Raw genomic sequence first — 13,698 nt, 5'->3', positions numbered from 1 at the left:
TCGCTTGTAAGTGTTCACAAATACATGGTATGGTGCATTTGATCGCTTTCTGGCAATGTAACTACAATGTACTACGAAACCGCTCATCAAATGGTACTCTACATTTCAGTATGAACCCCCCCCCCCCTTTTTGGACGCCTGGATCCGCCTATTATAGCAAAAACGTGTCAAAAGAGGATGCACAATAACTTTGTATATGTTATCACATGATACCTTTCATTCACTGTTCGTAAAACTGGTGCATACAGTTATAATACATCAGCATCGTGATCTTCGCCCAAATGACTCGCTTCACGAATAGGACCCCCAATTCCCAGTGCTCTGGAGCCGCCCCTGGTAAAGTTATGAACTTGAAATTTTCAGGGAATGTGCCCAATTTAGTTTTAGGAAAAGTCAGAAAATTTCAGCATCGTAGCTTCAGCGGTTTCGGAGATATTTCCGAAAAACCTGAGGGGTGGATGAAAACAACCCCCCTACCACTAATAGGGTTAACTATTTACCAATGACATTTGTCGAGCATGATTTCATCAGACTTCGGTCGCCGGCACAGTCATCATAGAGGTGACAGCGCTGAACAACAGTGGGTATATAGGGACGAGTCAGAGGTGTCTACATAAGGCACGGAAAAGTCAGGCTGCTAAGATGGCTCGTCATAGTCTGCTGCTGCTGTGGCTCAGTGTGATGGCTGCGTTGGGCCTAGGTGAGTGCAATTAGAAGCCACCGATACCAAAGGCCAGAGATTCATGTCCTTAAACTGAGTCTTCAGACTTTAATAGCAATACATAACTTGTTGTTTTCTATAATAGCTCATCATATCCGGAGCTGTTTTAGTTACAGATGCGAAGGAGTGCCTGTGTTAAGTTTCACTGAGATGCCTTTGAAAACTATATCCAAATTGAAACGTTTTATAGTCCCAGTATAGCGCCCTATGACTTTTGTTTGCTTTTCTTCTTGCGTACATAATTATTACGTTAAGTGCATTGGCACCTTTATGCTAATATCATAACTGCGTTTCGCGCAAACAGTTGCAAGCAAGGAAGAACCACCTCCAGAAGTAGTGATGCCCGGATTCCGTGTCTATGGTCGTTGTGGACCAGACTGGCCCTTCTGCCCATGTGAGTAGACGTCAACAAGTCGACCTAAGGACCCGATACCGGCATAGGTATATTTACTGTAAAACAACAGATAGTCGTTGATGGTAGTTATTGCAATATCGTCCACGTCTCGAGGTGAGATGTTACCTTCACAACGCTTCGGCCAGTTTCTTCTCCGGTCTGACGATAGCCGGAGGCCGAAACGTTGTGAGGCTTACATCTCAACTCGAGACGGGGTCCGACACCTACCATCAGTGATACTCACATCTCGTCTCATTCATAACGAAGGTTATAAATAACAGATCATCGTTATTGGTACATTTTATTGTTTAGTTGATACCAAAAAATATGCGAAGTCAGTCGTTTCGCTGCTTCCGCTTAAACAAAACTAGACCCTTACCAATGATCGCAAAATTAAATGCATAAAAATAGATCACGTGTGTGCAACAAGGAACCTTTGGTTCAAGTAACATTTTCTTCCTTGGCATTTATTCAAATTCAAGTAACATTCTAAATTCAAGTAACATTTAGGGCGCGTCCTTCTAGCTAATTGTTATTTTGCGTTGACTTATCTGCTCTTAACCGTAACTACACTGATGCAACCGTGCGTTCATTATATTTCAGTCCCGTCCCAGGAGTGCAGAAACGGTGGCTGGTGGTGCCCCCACGGCTACACGTGCAGTGCGTGCGACTACCCGGAGGAGGCCAACTGCTGCTGTACGTGACGTCACTGGTGACAATACTCTGACGTTATCGGTGAAGAAACTGAGATTTAACAAATCTGAGTAACAAAACAAAATATCATAGCCGTAGCAAAGTATCCTGGGTATAGTAATAGTACGATAGTAACATAAACAAGAGTGACAAAGTGTCACATAAATGTTTTCTTCCAATGCTTTGTTACTAGGTCATGAAAGATGTTAAGCTGAAAATGTCAGCAAAAAGTTGGTACTTTATAGTAATTCTAATGCACAGATATGAATGCATGCATGTATATTGTAGAGGCACATAGAAAGCATCTATCCCAGCTGTCTGAACCTATTTCCAATGGGTACCGGTATCTTAATTTCTGAGTTGGCACTTTATGACCCGACAAAACCTGACAGATGTACCTACCCATCTGCTGCAGATGCAAACTGTAAAACGTTCAGCGCTCGGCTCGGTCAGCCTTGTCGGCGCGGCCACAATTGTTACCCGTGTGGCTCCAGCACCTATCCACTCTGTTGCAAACCACGAGCAGTCTCGCTAGGTGAGCAGAACACCATTATGAAAAGGCTCACTGCGATGCATGTGTCATCATTTGGTACCCAACTTACAAACTTGGAACTGCTTCTTGCGTAGCTTATAAAAAATAAGAGTTCAATTATTAATTGACATGGTCTGGTCCGCACTCACTTATTTTCATATACCAAATCGCTGCCATAAAATCACTGCGTTATTCATCTAACTACAGTGTCCTTCACTATATCCTCTCATTTCCAGGTGAATGTCAGGCCAAGTGCAGGAGCCCATTCAAAGCCTGCTTTCTGCATGGGTGTCCGTACGGTCATCTGGGCTGGTGTTGTCGCTGGAAGATCTGCTGGGGACCCTGGTGTGCGCCCTGTATCGGCAAACACTGTCTGGCGCGCGGACCTCAGCTCAGCGCTAAGGCCAAAGGCCTTGCACAGCAAACCGTAATGGATGGAAAGAAATTTCAGGAATCCAAATGATTTGGCTACAAGCCTGGAGTGAAGGGAGTTCCATCCAATTTACACTGTCAGTACTGCATGTTTGGCCTTTTCTCTTGCGACTTTTTCTCTTTTTTACATATAACTGTGTATGTATTTACCTATTGTAGCATCGCACCTTTACGATGCCCCTATAAAAGGTCTTAGTTTACATAGTTCGGTGCTTTTCAAATTTTCATCATCTAGGTATGTATTGTAAACTTCGCTTCGCGTCGTTTATTTTTGTTTTATCTTATCGATCTGTTTTTCGACATTCTAGTAACACCACGAAATAAAACAGAGTTTCGATTAAAGAAGTCTCTTATCCCTGATCATCAAATAATGAGATTACTAACAGTGAGGAGATAAGTGCACCGGAATGCCCTAACAGTCAGTATTAGCCGTTTTCACGATGGGTTATCCGGCGAATGCACGTAATTTGGCCAAATCTGCACCTAAACTCTTTTACAGCAAATATCTTCATTTTATGATTTTTGTCGGTGTTTTAATCGATGATACCATCTGATAATCACTACGTTTCCATGGCACGTCCGTGGTCTAAATCGATTTAGCGAAATTTCACGTGCGTTTTTCTCGGAAACTATTTACCTTATGCAAAAAAATGAGCGTTTTAGCTAGCACCTAATCCTATATTTACATTTTTACATTATGCCTAAATGCTATGATGGAGCAAATCCATTTTTCAAAATCGGCTTAACTTGTGCCATGGAAACGTAGTCAATACCTATGACAAAGCAGGCATATCAGCAATTAGTGCAACCCTAGCTGATAGCTACTAAGAGATATACTGGACCTAATTTGGCCAAATCTGCACCTAATCTGCACCAAATGTGCACCAAATGTGTACCAGATGACCGTCGTGAAAACGGCTGATGTATATTGTCGTACAAGCTACGTACAATCCTATGTAAGTGAACACCACACACACACGCGCGCGCGCGCGCACATACACTAAAACATGTTAAAACACAGATTTACCCTACGCATAGTTTTGCATCATCACCTTCCGATTGGGTCCAGGCAAGAATACATAAAGGTTTGTTTTATATGCTTACGTCTTTACTCTTTACTACTGGAAGATAGATTCACCTTAGTATTGTGCTTCGAGAGTTTGCCACCGACGTAGGTATATATTTTACACGCAGCATCAAAATAGTTCCCGTTTTAATTAATGATTAATGACCTTACCCTCGTAGTTTGAAAAAGTTAGATCAAAACACTTGTTAGATCAAAACACTTGTTTATAATAAACAAGTGTTTTGATCTAACCTTTTCAAACTACGAGGGTAAGGTCATTAATCATTAATCAAAATGCTTTAATATGATCCTCGCACAAGCACTGAGAAACTTAAAGAACATAGTTCCCGTTTTAAATCTATTACTAGTCCTTGTTATGTATAAGAAATGTGACTTTGATTTTGAACCTGTAGTTAGTTCGAATGCACTGAAAATTTGAATAGGATATTACTAATTGTCAAATATGGAAAGATGAAAACAAATCTTATCTAAATGTGGTGCTTTCACATCTGTCTTTCATCTCAAAGCCCTCGCCTGCCCCCGGATCTCAAATGTTGACACTGGGCCTATCGTTATCATTTAATAACGCACTGGGGCTCTGCACGCGTAAACTCCCGGGGCCAAATTCACCGGCACTGCATGCAGCCCACGGACGCTCTTCCACCAAGCACTAGTGGTGTGGCGGACTATCGATTCCTTCACACGACTGTGGATGGTAGGAAAGGCCGCTTGATCAACTTGCTTTTGTAATATTTTTCGAATACATGTGTATTTAAAAATGCAATTGTTTGCAGTAAACGTTTAAGAGCTTACGCTAAGTTTGTTTCTAGAATATTAGTGATCTAATAAAAGATAGGTAAGTATTAAAGGTAGTGTACCAGCTTTCCTGGACCGTATGGAGTTAATGGCCCAGATAAGGAGAACCGGATTTTTAGAACTTATCCATACCTTCAAAACTCATGGAAACGTCTTAAATTCTTCAAATTTTGAGTACCCCAGTGCGAAATTCGCCCCGACGGGTTGTCGGTCGTACCCCAACCACATTTCACACCACTATGAACAATAAATGCACACACTGAAATCGCTATTACCGATATGCTCATCCAATCAAGTTTCGATAAACCCGTTCATCATCATCTCCTGCGGTTTCGAACACGCCTGTTAGGTGGTGCGGTAGACCGCGCCCAAAGCCAGGGCCCCGGTAACGTGAGGTAGCCGAGTCGGGGCAGCGTGCGCTGACCCAAGCCGGGGCCGCGCGTCCTCCCGGTGTCATGTGATAGCCCGGGGCTGCCCGCGGGGATGCGGTAGACCGCGCCCAAAGCTGCGGCCCCGGCTTGGGTCAGCGCACGCTGCCCCGACTCGGCTACCTCACGTTACCGGGGCCCTGGCTTTGGGCGTGGCTTCTGCTCATACTTTGTGGTGCGGTGGTGGTGCGTCGGGCCGCGCGCTCTGACTTCGGCCAAGAAAAATGCGTCAGCTGATCATTGTCATTTCTGCCACTTGCGTGTGGTGAAATGGGGTCATAACTTAAGAGACGGCTTTTTCATATCAATTATTTTACATAAAATCATATTTCAAACCAAAAATAATGTTCGACAGTCAAATAAAAGAAACAATACCAATACAGGCTTACAGTTTAAGGCTCGACATTGTGTTGTCTACGATTAGACAGCTGATAACTCATTCCCGTACGTCGTAACTCTATAATGACCTTTGCTTATTGTCACATGTGCGCCGCATTCGCGATTGTTGCCGACGCCTGTTTGCAGGTCAGCCCACTACAGTTGTTATACATATAGAAAAACCGATAAACTTTTAGGCGAAAAAGGCACTATTCCATGCCCATTTTTGATTTTCTTTGCGATATTAGGTAAAAACAGAAGCTTCTTATCCTAGGAAAAATAAAATGGGAAATCTTTCAAAGGTGGCACACTACCTTTAAGTGGTTATTCTGTTGAAGCATAATCAAGTGTTATTCCGCCCACATTAGGTAGAATGAATATGAATGTAAATGATGATTACTGCTCGCAGTGTCATTTTGAGCGTGATCTTTGCTTGCCATTCACTAACCTGTTACCTGACTCACATGTCGCGCAGCCATTGCGTCAGGTATTGCTGTCATGTGCCCGTATCGGTGACCTTATGGTCATCGGGGCCCATTTAGGCATGCCCATGTGAGTTTAATGCCTAAATAAATTAAGTGCGACCTCGATAGTAAGGTTATGTTTATGAAAGTCATCAAAAAGTCTCATCAGCCAACTTCGTACCGACGGGGGGGGGGGCGGATGACCGCCCCCCCCCCCATGAGATCTCGAGAACGAAGCAAGATAGCGACAAGCGGTAAACGGCATGGGATACGCACGGACAAGGTCTACAATTTTTACTGGGGTCATTTTCAGGTCAGGTCAAAGATGACGTCACAGGGGTCAAAAAAGTCAAAATGGCGGCGCTAGATATGGAGAGTTTTTCTCGAATAACTTTCGAACTAGTCAAGATAGGAACAAACTAAGGGCATCATCGTGATCCTCTTGTAAATCCGCATCGAATGATATATATGTTGACCTCGAAAGGTCAAGGTCAATGGTTGACCTCAGGTCACGTGACCTCGAGGTCATCATGTATATCATTCGATGCGCCTTGACGAGCTGAACACAATGAAACCATCCGCGCGGCTTTATCTTGTTCCTGTACGGAGTTATTGGCAAAAACCTTTGGTGACCTTTGATGACGTCACATGACCTTACAGCTGCCCAACAGCAAAACAGACCTCAAGGTAGTGAAGGTTGATCGTATGTGAAGTCATGTATGGCTTATGGGGCCATTCCGACCCGTTTTAATGGTAAAAACAGGGAGTTGATTTTTCCCCCATTGACTTATAATGGGGAGGTCGAGAAATTGACCTGACCTTAGGTCATCGATATCAAAATTCAGAGAGATAAAAATTGTAGCTACTAATGACCTTATAACATCCTGAGAATTTCAAAGGCCTCCGACATCTACTGTAGCTTTGGCACGGTGACAAATTTGCAAAAAAGTGACTTGAGGTTGGGTCATTCAAAGTGACCTGGTGACCTGACCCTAAAAGTTGGGAGGTTCAAACTTGCACATCATGTGTAAAATTGATGACAAAATAGTCGTACTAAATTTCGCGGCGCTACGCGCTCTGATTTTCCCGCTATCTACGAAAAACCTCAGGGGGGGGGCGGATATCCGCCCCCCGTCGGTGCGCGGGATATACTTGAAGATAATTGGGCGGTGTTCGAGACGCGGCAGATCTTATCGCCGTGTTTTCCCGAGGACCACGCGGCAGTGACACAGCGGGATAATATGCGGATACCTTCCGTGACTCTAGTGCTGTCCATTGTGACATAAACAGTGCGAAATGGTAAGCCTTCTATTTATTTACTACAATAAAAAATGAAGATATACCTGCACGATAAAACACAAAGTCTGCTAAATCTTGTGCGCTACCGCAAAAGCATATGCCAATCTGAAAGATTCAGCATGCTATGTTGACAAAAGTAACGTCATACTTGTTCGGTCTGTAACCCATAAATTCTACTTATACACTCACCCCACCGGTAAATCCCATATCGCTCATGCCAATGCACTAAAGATAGCTATCCTCGCAATGCTGAGCTTCATGCTTGGACAGCCTTGGCAGTAAGTTCGCCTAAAGAGTAGAAGTTGAAACGCTCCTTTAAATGACGCCTCATGAAATTCCCTAACGAGAACAACTGCCGCCTGATTTCATGACTAGAGAAATGGCATCTCTACCGTCGCGAGGTGCCCCGTTCCACATGCGCAACATTCACTCTTTCGGCTAAAACAACCCAACCTCTTTCTTCTTCTGTACTCGCTTCCACTGCGGCATCTCCTGGAAGCGCTCCCAGCTCACGCCAAATACCTGCGCGAACTCCTCCGCCGCCAGGTACTCTTCTTTGCGTGTGGGGTCGACATCGTCGGGCAGATCATCGAGCTGCCGAGACCTCAGCACGGAGAGGGGGTACCTAGGTCGGTCAGGACGCTCCACCACTTTCTCCACTTGGGGTCGATTCTGCTGACGTAGCTCCCTCTGAACGGCCGCCCAGCTGGGCTGTTCAGACCACAGCGCGTCACTCCATGCGCCAAAGAACCCAGTGAAGGAGGGAGGCTCGCCATGCTGTCTAATCCTCAGCACTGGCGTGCCTGTTCCCCTACCAGAAGGATCCGTGCGCAGATACTCGATGGCTGCCTTTTCAGCGGCAGCGCGCTCCTCTCGGTTGGACTTGGATCCAATCCAAACAAACACCGAATCCCAGGCATCCAGCAACATGACGTCATCCTCGCAGAGATCCGATTGATCAAAGTCAGCTATCTCGCGTACGCGGAACGTTCCGCTTGCATTGGAGCAATGGAACAGACGTGCGGGCTGGGCGGTTTCTTCGGCCAGGCGTGGCGCGTTGGCATACTCTCCTCGACCGCCAAGGGCACTCCAGAATTCATCCGGCTCGGAACCCTCGGCGATGTCTCGTGGTTCGGAGCAGAGCTGTCCGGCGACTGACCGGGCCATTTGTCGCTCGTCCGCTGAAGCGCCTCGCCCGGTCCAGACCCAGGCACCACCCGGTATACGCAGCACGAAACAGTCATTGGAGTTGAGCGACTTGGCGCGGCACTCGACCTGAACGGCCTTGGTGTTGAGAGGCTGAGAGCCACGCACCTGTGGAGCACGAGCAGTAGTGAGCATGAGGGAGGGCAGTCATTGCTTATGAGCTGGAAGCACAATGACAAAGGTTCGAAGGATCTTTTATGTCGTCGGTCTTATGTACATTTTCAATCTTATATCAAGTATCCTAGAGCTTGTCTTCCAAACGATTTCGTATAACACTTTCCTCCAATTTAAAAGTATAGATCAATTGTTGTTTGGCAAAGTAGTTTCAGTGGAATATGAAAATTGAAAATACTATTACGTGGCGCTCCACCTCTCTGGGCATACTCCGCTAATGTCGTGTCTCAACTGAATTAAGAAGATTCCTACTCACATAAAGGAAGCAGGGAGTAGGGAGTTCCCATGCCACGGGAGCACCTAAAGTAAGAAGGTACCGACTCACCTGAAGAAGGTAGGTGTCGGCTAGGTCCTGATCCTCAGCTCCAGGCCCATCAAACGAGGAAGCCTTGCCACCAGCATACACGATCATCCGACCTCCGAAGATGGCCATGAAGTGGGGCGGTTCCTTTCCCTGAACCACGCGAACCTGGACCGGACGACCGCCCAGCTTATCGTCCAGCTCGACAGTCTTCAAGGCTGCAGTTCCGCGTTCGTCCTGACTGCTGTGAGCTCCCAGCCAGTAGTAAAGAAGCCAGTGGTCTCGGCCAGATACCTTGTACGCGTACTGCACCACGTAACAATCACCTCCGAAGAAACGACCGTGCTCGCTGGTCGGAACTAGCTTCAGGTCGAAGTTCTGCACACGCCATACGGTGCATTCGCCCGTACCGTCGTCAACCATTTGTGTTTTGGCGGCCAGTGCACGATTGGCGTGAAGCATGGTAGCGTCAAATCCAGTGGGAGGAGGTCGGGCAGCGATCTTTCCAGAGGAAAACTGACGACCGAGACCAACCGTTGCGTTCTTCTCCCTCCAGGATCGGAACAGACTGCGGAACTCCGGCGGCTCGCCACCGTCGATCACTCGCGTCACCGGAGTGTGGCTCGGGTATCCTTTCTTCTGGACGAAGCCCTGTGCGTTGCGCATACCCTCGGAGCGCTCCTTGGCGGAGGCGCCCCGTCCCACCCACAGCCAGATGCCCTGCTCGCCGTTGTCGACGATGAAAGAGTCGTCTGAGACGAGATCCTCCTGAAGCAGTGGCCCGTGCTTCACCTCCGTCACCTGTCGACAGACAAGGACGCACAGACACACAAACGCGTCAGATGATTCACATCATGAAGTGTGGCATTAAAGGTGCGCACATGCTCAGTGCCGAAATAGGATGACGCCAGAACACGCGAGAAGGTGATTTAGGTATAACCTGTTCAACCATTGAGCCTGCATTTTAGCCCTCTTTTTCCTTTTCTATTATTTTTCTGGTTCCCTCCCGCTTCATAACCTCTCTGGCTCTCCTCATCATCTACCCTATCAATACCCTTTTCACCCATTCCTATATCTATCCCTTCCCTTCCCGCCCTTCACCTCCCCTCTATCCCTTCCTCCATACCCTCCCTCTCTTTGACCCCGCTACTCTCTCCCATACCCTCACCTGCAGCGTTCCCGCTACTCTCTCCCATACCCTCACCTGCAGCGTTCCGTCGGCGTCGGAGCACCTGAACAGCCGCAGCTGTTCGGCCAGTCGTCTCTCCTGCGCCGCGTCTGCCGAGTCCGGCTCCGCTGGCGCCACCTTCCTCTCAGCCAGCGGCAGCAGCTGCTCCAGTCGACGCAGCTCGTCCGGCGGAAGGCTCTTCTCAGAGCCGGACTCCACCACGACTACAATCCCTCCGCCGTGTTCTGCTTTGAGGCGCTGAGCTAGCCGAGCGCCCTGGATCTTCTCCATGGGGTTGGCTGACGCTCCTGTCCAGACGAAGATCGTATCGCCGGCGTCGATGACGAAAACGTCGCCATCGTTGATGTGATCCCAGGAGACGGAAGTCAGCTGGCGAACCACAGGACTGCGTTTTCCCTTCACCATGTACATCCTCGGCTGGACTTCGTCGGAGACATGGGTCATACCACTGGCCACGCCACCCTCTAGGTAGGTGATTCCTTCGCGGAAGTAGGAACGGAACGGCTGGCTCTCTCGACCCTCAACCTCGCGATGCTGTACAGGAGCACCTCCCAGGAGGTCATCAAGCTCGACGGTCTTGTAGGCAGCCACTCCAGCCTCGTCCACTGAGGTCTGTGAGCCCAGCCAGAAGTGGATGTGAACCTGAAGAGGCCCTCGTCGACCGACCGGCGGCTCTGCCGAACTGTAGACGATGTACGAGTCTCCTCGGTGGAACTGGCCATGTTGTGCCAGAGGTACGGGTACCAGTTGTAGGTTTTCGACTCGCCAAATGTGGAAGGCCGGCTGGTTGGGTACAACGGTTGAGAAGGCTGGATCCATTTCAGGCATCGTGATGATCGGGAGATGTGTGGTGATGGACAGAAAACACGAGATGGATGCGGGACGTACGGGAGTGGCTTACGTTGCTAGGTTATTGATCAGAAGTACCAGGGAATATCTCGAAGCACGGGCTTCTAGCCGGACTTCTCGATAAATAGGGTGCTTGAAGCTCGGGAAAAAATTCTTGTGATGATTGAAGATCAATATTCAGCCCCAACACTTCTCTGAGCTATTTGTATTTCCGCCGCCAGTATCTCTTCTCGTTGTTTTTCTTCACTTCACCCCTTTTCTCGTGCCGTTCAACATTCACCACTTGTGCTTATATCCACACTTTGTCACTTCGCTCCCACACACTGTCCACCGTCCACGGTCCACCGCCCGCCGTCCGCCGTCCGCCGCCCGCCGCCCTGACCGTTCACTGCCCGTCGCCCGCGTCTCACTGCGTCCGACTGACGATGACCTCGCGACCAGAGAGCGATTTGTCTCGCCGGTCAGCTGTGCCCGATATCAAGACCAGGCGTGATCACAGCACACAGACGCGATACACAGCTGTGGACAATGGCGCCGACCGACAGATCAGAAATGACCTCCAACACCCCCGCGTCCGGCGGGGCTCACGACTCAGACTCAACTCACGGCTCACGGATGTCACGGAAGTCAACCCACGGCTCAGGATACGCGCTGCACAAGTCTGCCCGCTGATCGCGTGCTTGGAACGGGGGCGTCCGCACACAACGGCGTCCGAACAGCTACTGTTGTCCTTGATGCTCTGAGTCGACGAGGAAACTTTTCCGGGTGAAAAATACGGCACGCCGCGTGCGAGACCACTCGTTATCCGCAATATTTTCCAGTAGCGTCACAGAGAGATTCAGGGCAGTGATCGGAAAAATGGTACTCCACCGCAGTTGCAGAATGCCGGTACGCTAGCTAGCGGGATTTCTTCAACAATGCGGACGGTGTGATGATTCATGTAGTTTTACATCACGAGACGGACAGCCATGTAGCCGCATAGCGTATGAGTAACAGGAATGGTGACGAAAGAAAAAGGAAATACGTCCGGCGTGACACGAAAACGGAGGCTGGTATTGACGTAGGTAGGTTGAATCTGCACACGCGAACAGGAACTGCGGTGGTTATTTCTGTTCCGATGATTCTTGGCACCTACTAGTGGGACATTGTATTGCTAAAATGACTCCAATTACGAAGACTTATGACTTATACGGCGGAGTATTTTTTGCTGGCTTTGTGACGATGCTCGTTGTTTTCGCCCGTCTAGGACTCAAGGCAGCTGATTATAAGTTTTCAGTCGACTGAGCCTCCCAAAATATGCCGCCTGCGTTGATTTATCGATGAGAGGCCTAAAAATGGCTCCACACTCCGACCGGGCACACGCACTATACGGCACACGCACTATACGCACTATACGGTACTACGATGATGTGAAGTGTTTCGATAGCGAATGTCAATGACCAGTTCCTACTTGGATAACAATATCGGTCGAACACAAGGTCACCAGTATCTAGAACTGCGTAGAAAGAATTGATGAACGATGCTGACGAACTTGTTTAATGAGCCACGCCGCCTTTGTTCAACTGTACATGCACTTCAGAATTATCTTTCATGCCACGGCCTCAATAAGTTCATGACCGTCTTACAAGCACGCCTATTTCGCTTGACCTATTTCGCTTTCGCTTGATGTGCCTCTGGCGATAGTACACTGCTCCTATCTTTGTGGCTTGTTCTCCGTGCCGGTTTATTTGAACGGTGTGTGTCTCTTCTCTCCGATGTGTTGGTTTATTGTTCGCTGTCCGTTTGGTCTGTTTGAATGGTCCACAATGTTCGGCCTGTTTGAATGCACTGACATGAACTATTGCTATTACACTCTTTAGATTCTTATCAACAACAGTACAATGTTCTTGTCCGTCATATTGCAATGGGCGTATCGCATGAGTAGCCTTTCTGGCTCGAGGTGACGCTGTGTTGAGTTCTTCAGTTCCAAACCACCTCTGTTACACTTCCTCTGAAACTCCCTTATCTGAATTCCTTCCACTCTACTATACTCACACACACACAATGCTCTTGTTATATCCACAACACTCACAACTTCACCTCAGTGCGGCGGACTGCCGAGCGTTCCCTATCGAACTGCTACCCGGTGGCCCGCATCCCGCACCCGGGGAGGGCATATTCAGATCACCCCTCCTGACCCCCCCCCCCCAGCCAGAGGCCGAGACAGTGTGATCGATTCGGTCACGTGATCTGATGAGGTCACGTGACTGTTGTTAGAGGGTCGTTTCGCCTTCTCTTCCACTGAGCAGGCACGACTTTTCCGAACGGCAATCGGTATTATTATCTTGGTATCATGGATCATGGAGCTGGAGACCATATAATTATACGACCTAAGGTTAATTTGGCCGGGTGATAAAGATGGCATTGTGGATGACAGACATGCATATATTCACAAAAGATTTAACGCTGATCGGTTTGTGAACTTTTGCTATAATGACCATGGTTTGCAAGCAAATAAGGTCAACACTGCCTCACATCGGCAATAACTCTACAAAATGCAGCGGCATGCAAATACGATGCATAAGCTGTAAGCAGTATATTAGAAGGTGCCAAAGAATGCAGATTATTGTGATATGCATGCATCTTCTTGTGTATGCATCTTCTTCAGCCACCATCTTTTTTTTACATGTGTTTATGCTGTAACGGAATCCAGCGTGGTACATTAGCACATCACCCTATGGCGGCACTGTATCATTTGATACTTTCTAAACATGGCC

The 13,698-nt window shown here is 48.0% G+C and overlaps 2 protein-coding genes across 2 annotated transcripts; one reads left to right on the top strand and one right to left on the bottom strand.

Annotated features, from left to right (window-relative positions):
* The first annotated feature begins 621 nt into the window (after window positions 1–621).
* On the top strand, window positions 622–3,117 carry LOC122376871. The gene is made up of 5 exons (XM_043356857.1): window positions 622–700; window positions 1,026–1,115; window positions 1,719–1,811; window positions 2,224–2,343; window positions 2,577–3,117. The coding sequence occupies exons 1-5, from the start codon at window positions 643–645 to the stop codon at window positions 2,801–2,803; spliced, it is 588 nt and encodes a 195-aa protein (XP_043212792.1). The 5' UTR covers window positions 622–642; the 3' UTR covers window positions 2,804–3,117.
* A 4,104-nt stretch (window positions 3,118–7,221) lies between these two features.
* Window positions 7,222–12,105, bottom strand: LOC122376874 (advillin-like). The gene is made up of 3 exons (XM_043356860.1): window positions 10,109–12,105; window positions 8,929–9,705; window positions 7,222–8,537 (listed from the first exon to the last, which is right to left on the bottom strand). The coding sequence occupies exons 1-3, from the start codon at window positions 10,919–10,921 to the stop codon at window positions 7,662–7,664; spliced, it is 2,466 nt and encodes an 821-aa protein (XP_043212795.1). The 5' UTR covers window positions 10,922–12,105; the 3' UTR covers window positions 7,222–7,661.
* Window positions 12,106–13,698: the final 1,593 nt, after the last annotated feature.

The sequence above is a fragment of the Amphibalanus amphitrite genome, unplaced genomic scaffold (assembly GCF_019059575.1).
Source record: "Amphibalanus amphitrite isolate SeventyFive unplaced genomic scaffold, NRLGWU_Aamphi_draft 002365F_arrow, whole genome shotgun sequence".
NCBI classification, from domain to species: Eukaryota; Metazoa; Arthropoda; class Thecostraca; order Balanomorpha; family Balanidae; genus Amphibalanus; species Amphibalanus amphitrite.
The sequence above is the reverse complement of the archived record's forward strand: the minus strand, read 5'-3'. Positions and strand labels throughout refer to the sequence as shown.

What these genes read in the sequence shown, in the direction of transcription:
- LOC122376871 (XM_043356857.1), top strand. Translation starts at nt 643, where the DNA reads ATGGCTCGTCATAGTCTGCTGCTGCTGTGGCTCAGTGTGATGGCTGCG. An exon ending in AGACTGGCCCTTCTGCCCAT is followed by an intron (nt 1,116 to 1,718) that starts GTGAGTAGACGT and finishes ATTATATTTCAG; the next exon opens with TCCCGTCCCAGGAGTGCAGA. An exon ending in GGAGGAGGCCAACTGCTGCT is followed by an intron (nt 1,812 to 2,223) that starts GTACGTGACGTC and finishes CATCTGCTGCAG; the next exon opens with ATGCAAACTGTAAAACGTTC.
- LOC122376874 (XM_043356860.1), bottom strand. Translation starts at nt 10,921, where the DNA reads ATGCCTGAAATGGATCCAGCCTTCTCAACCGTTGTACCCAACCAGCCG. An exon ending in ACGCCGACGGAACGCTGCAG is followed by an intron (nt 9,706 to 10,108) that starts GTGAGGGTATGG and finishes GTCTGTCGACAG; the next exon opens with GTGACGGAGGTGAAGCACGG. An exon ending in CCGACACCTACCTTCTTCAG is followed by an intron (nt 8,538 to 8,928) that starts GTGAGTCGGTAC and finishes CGTGCTCCACAG; the next exon opens with GTGCGTGGCTCTCAGCCTCT.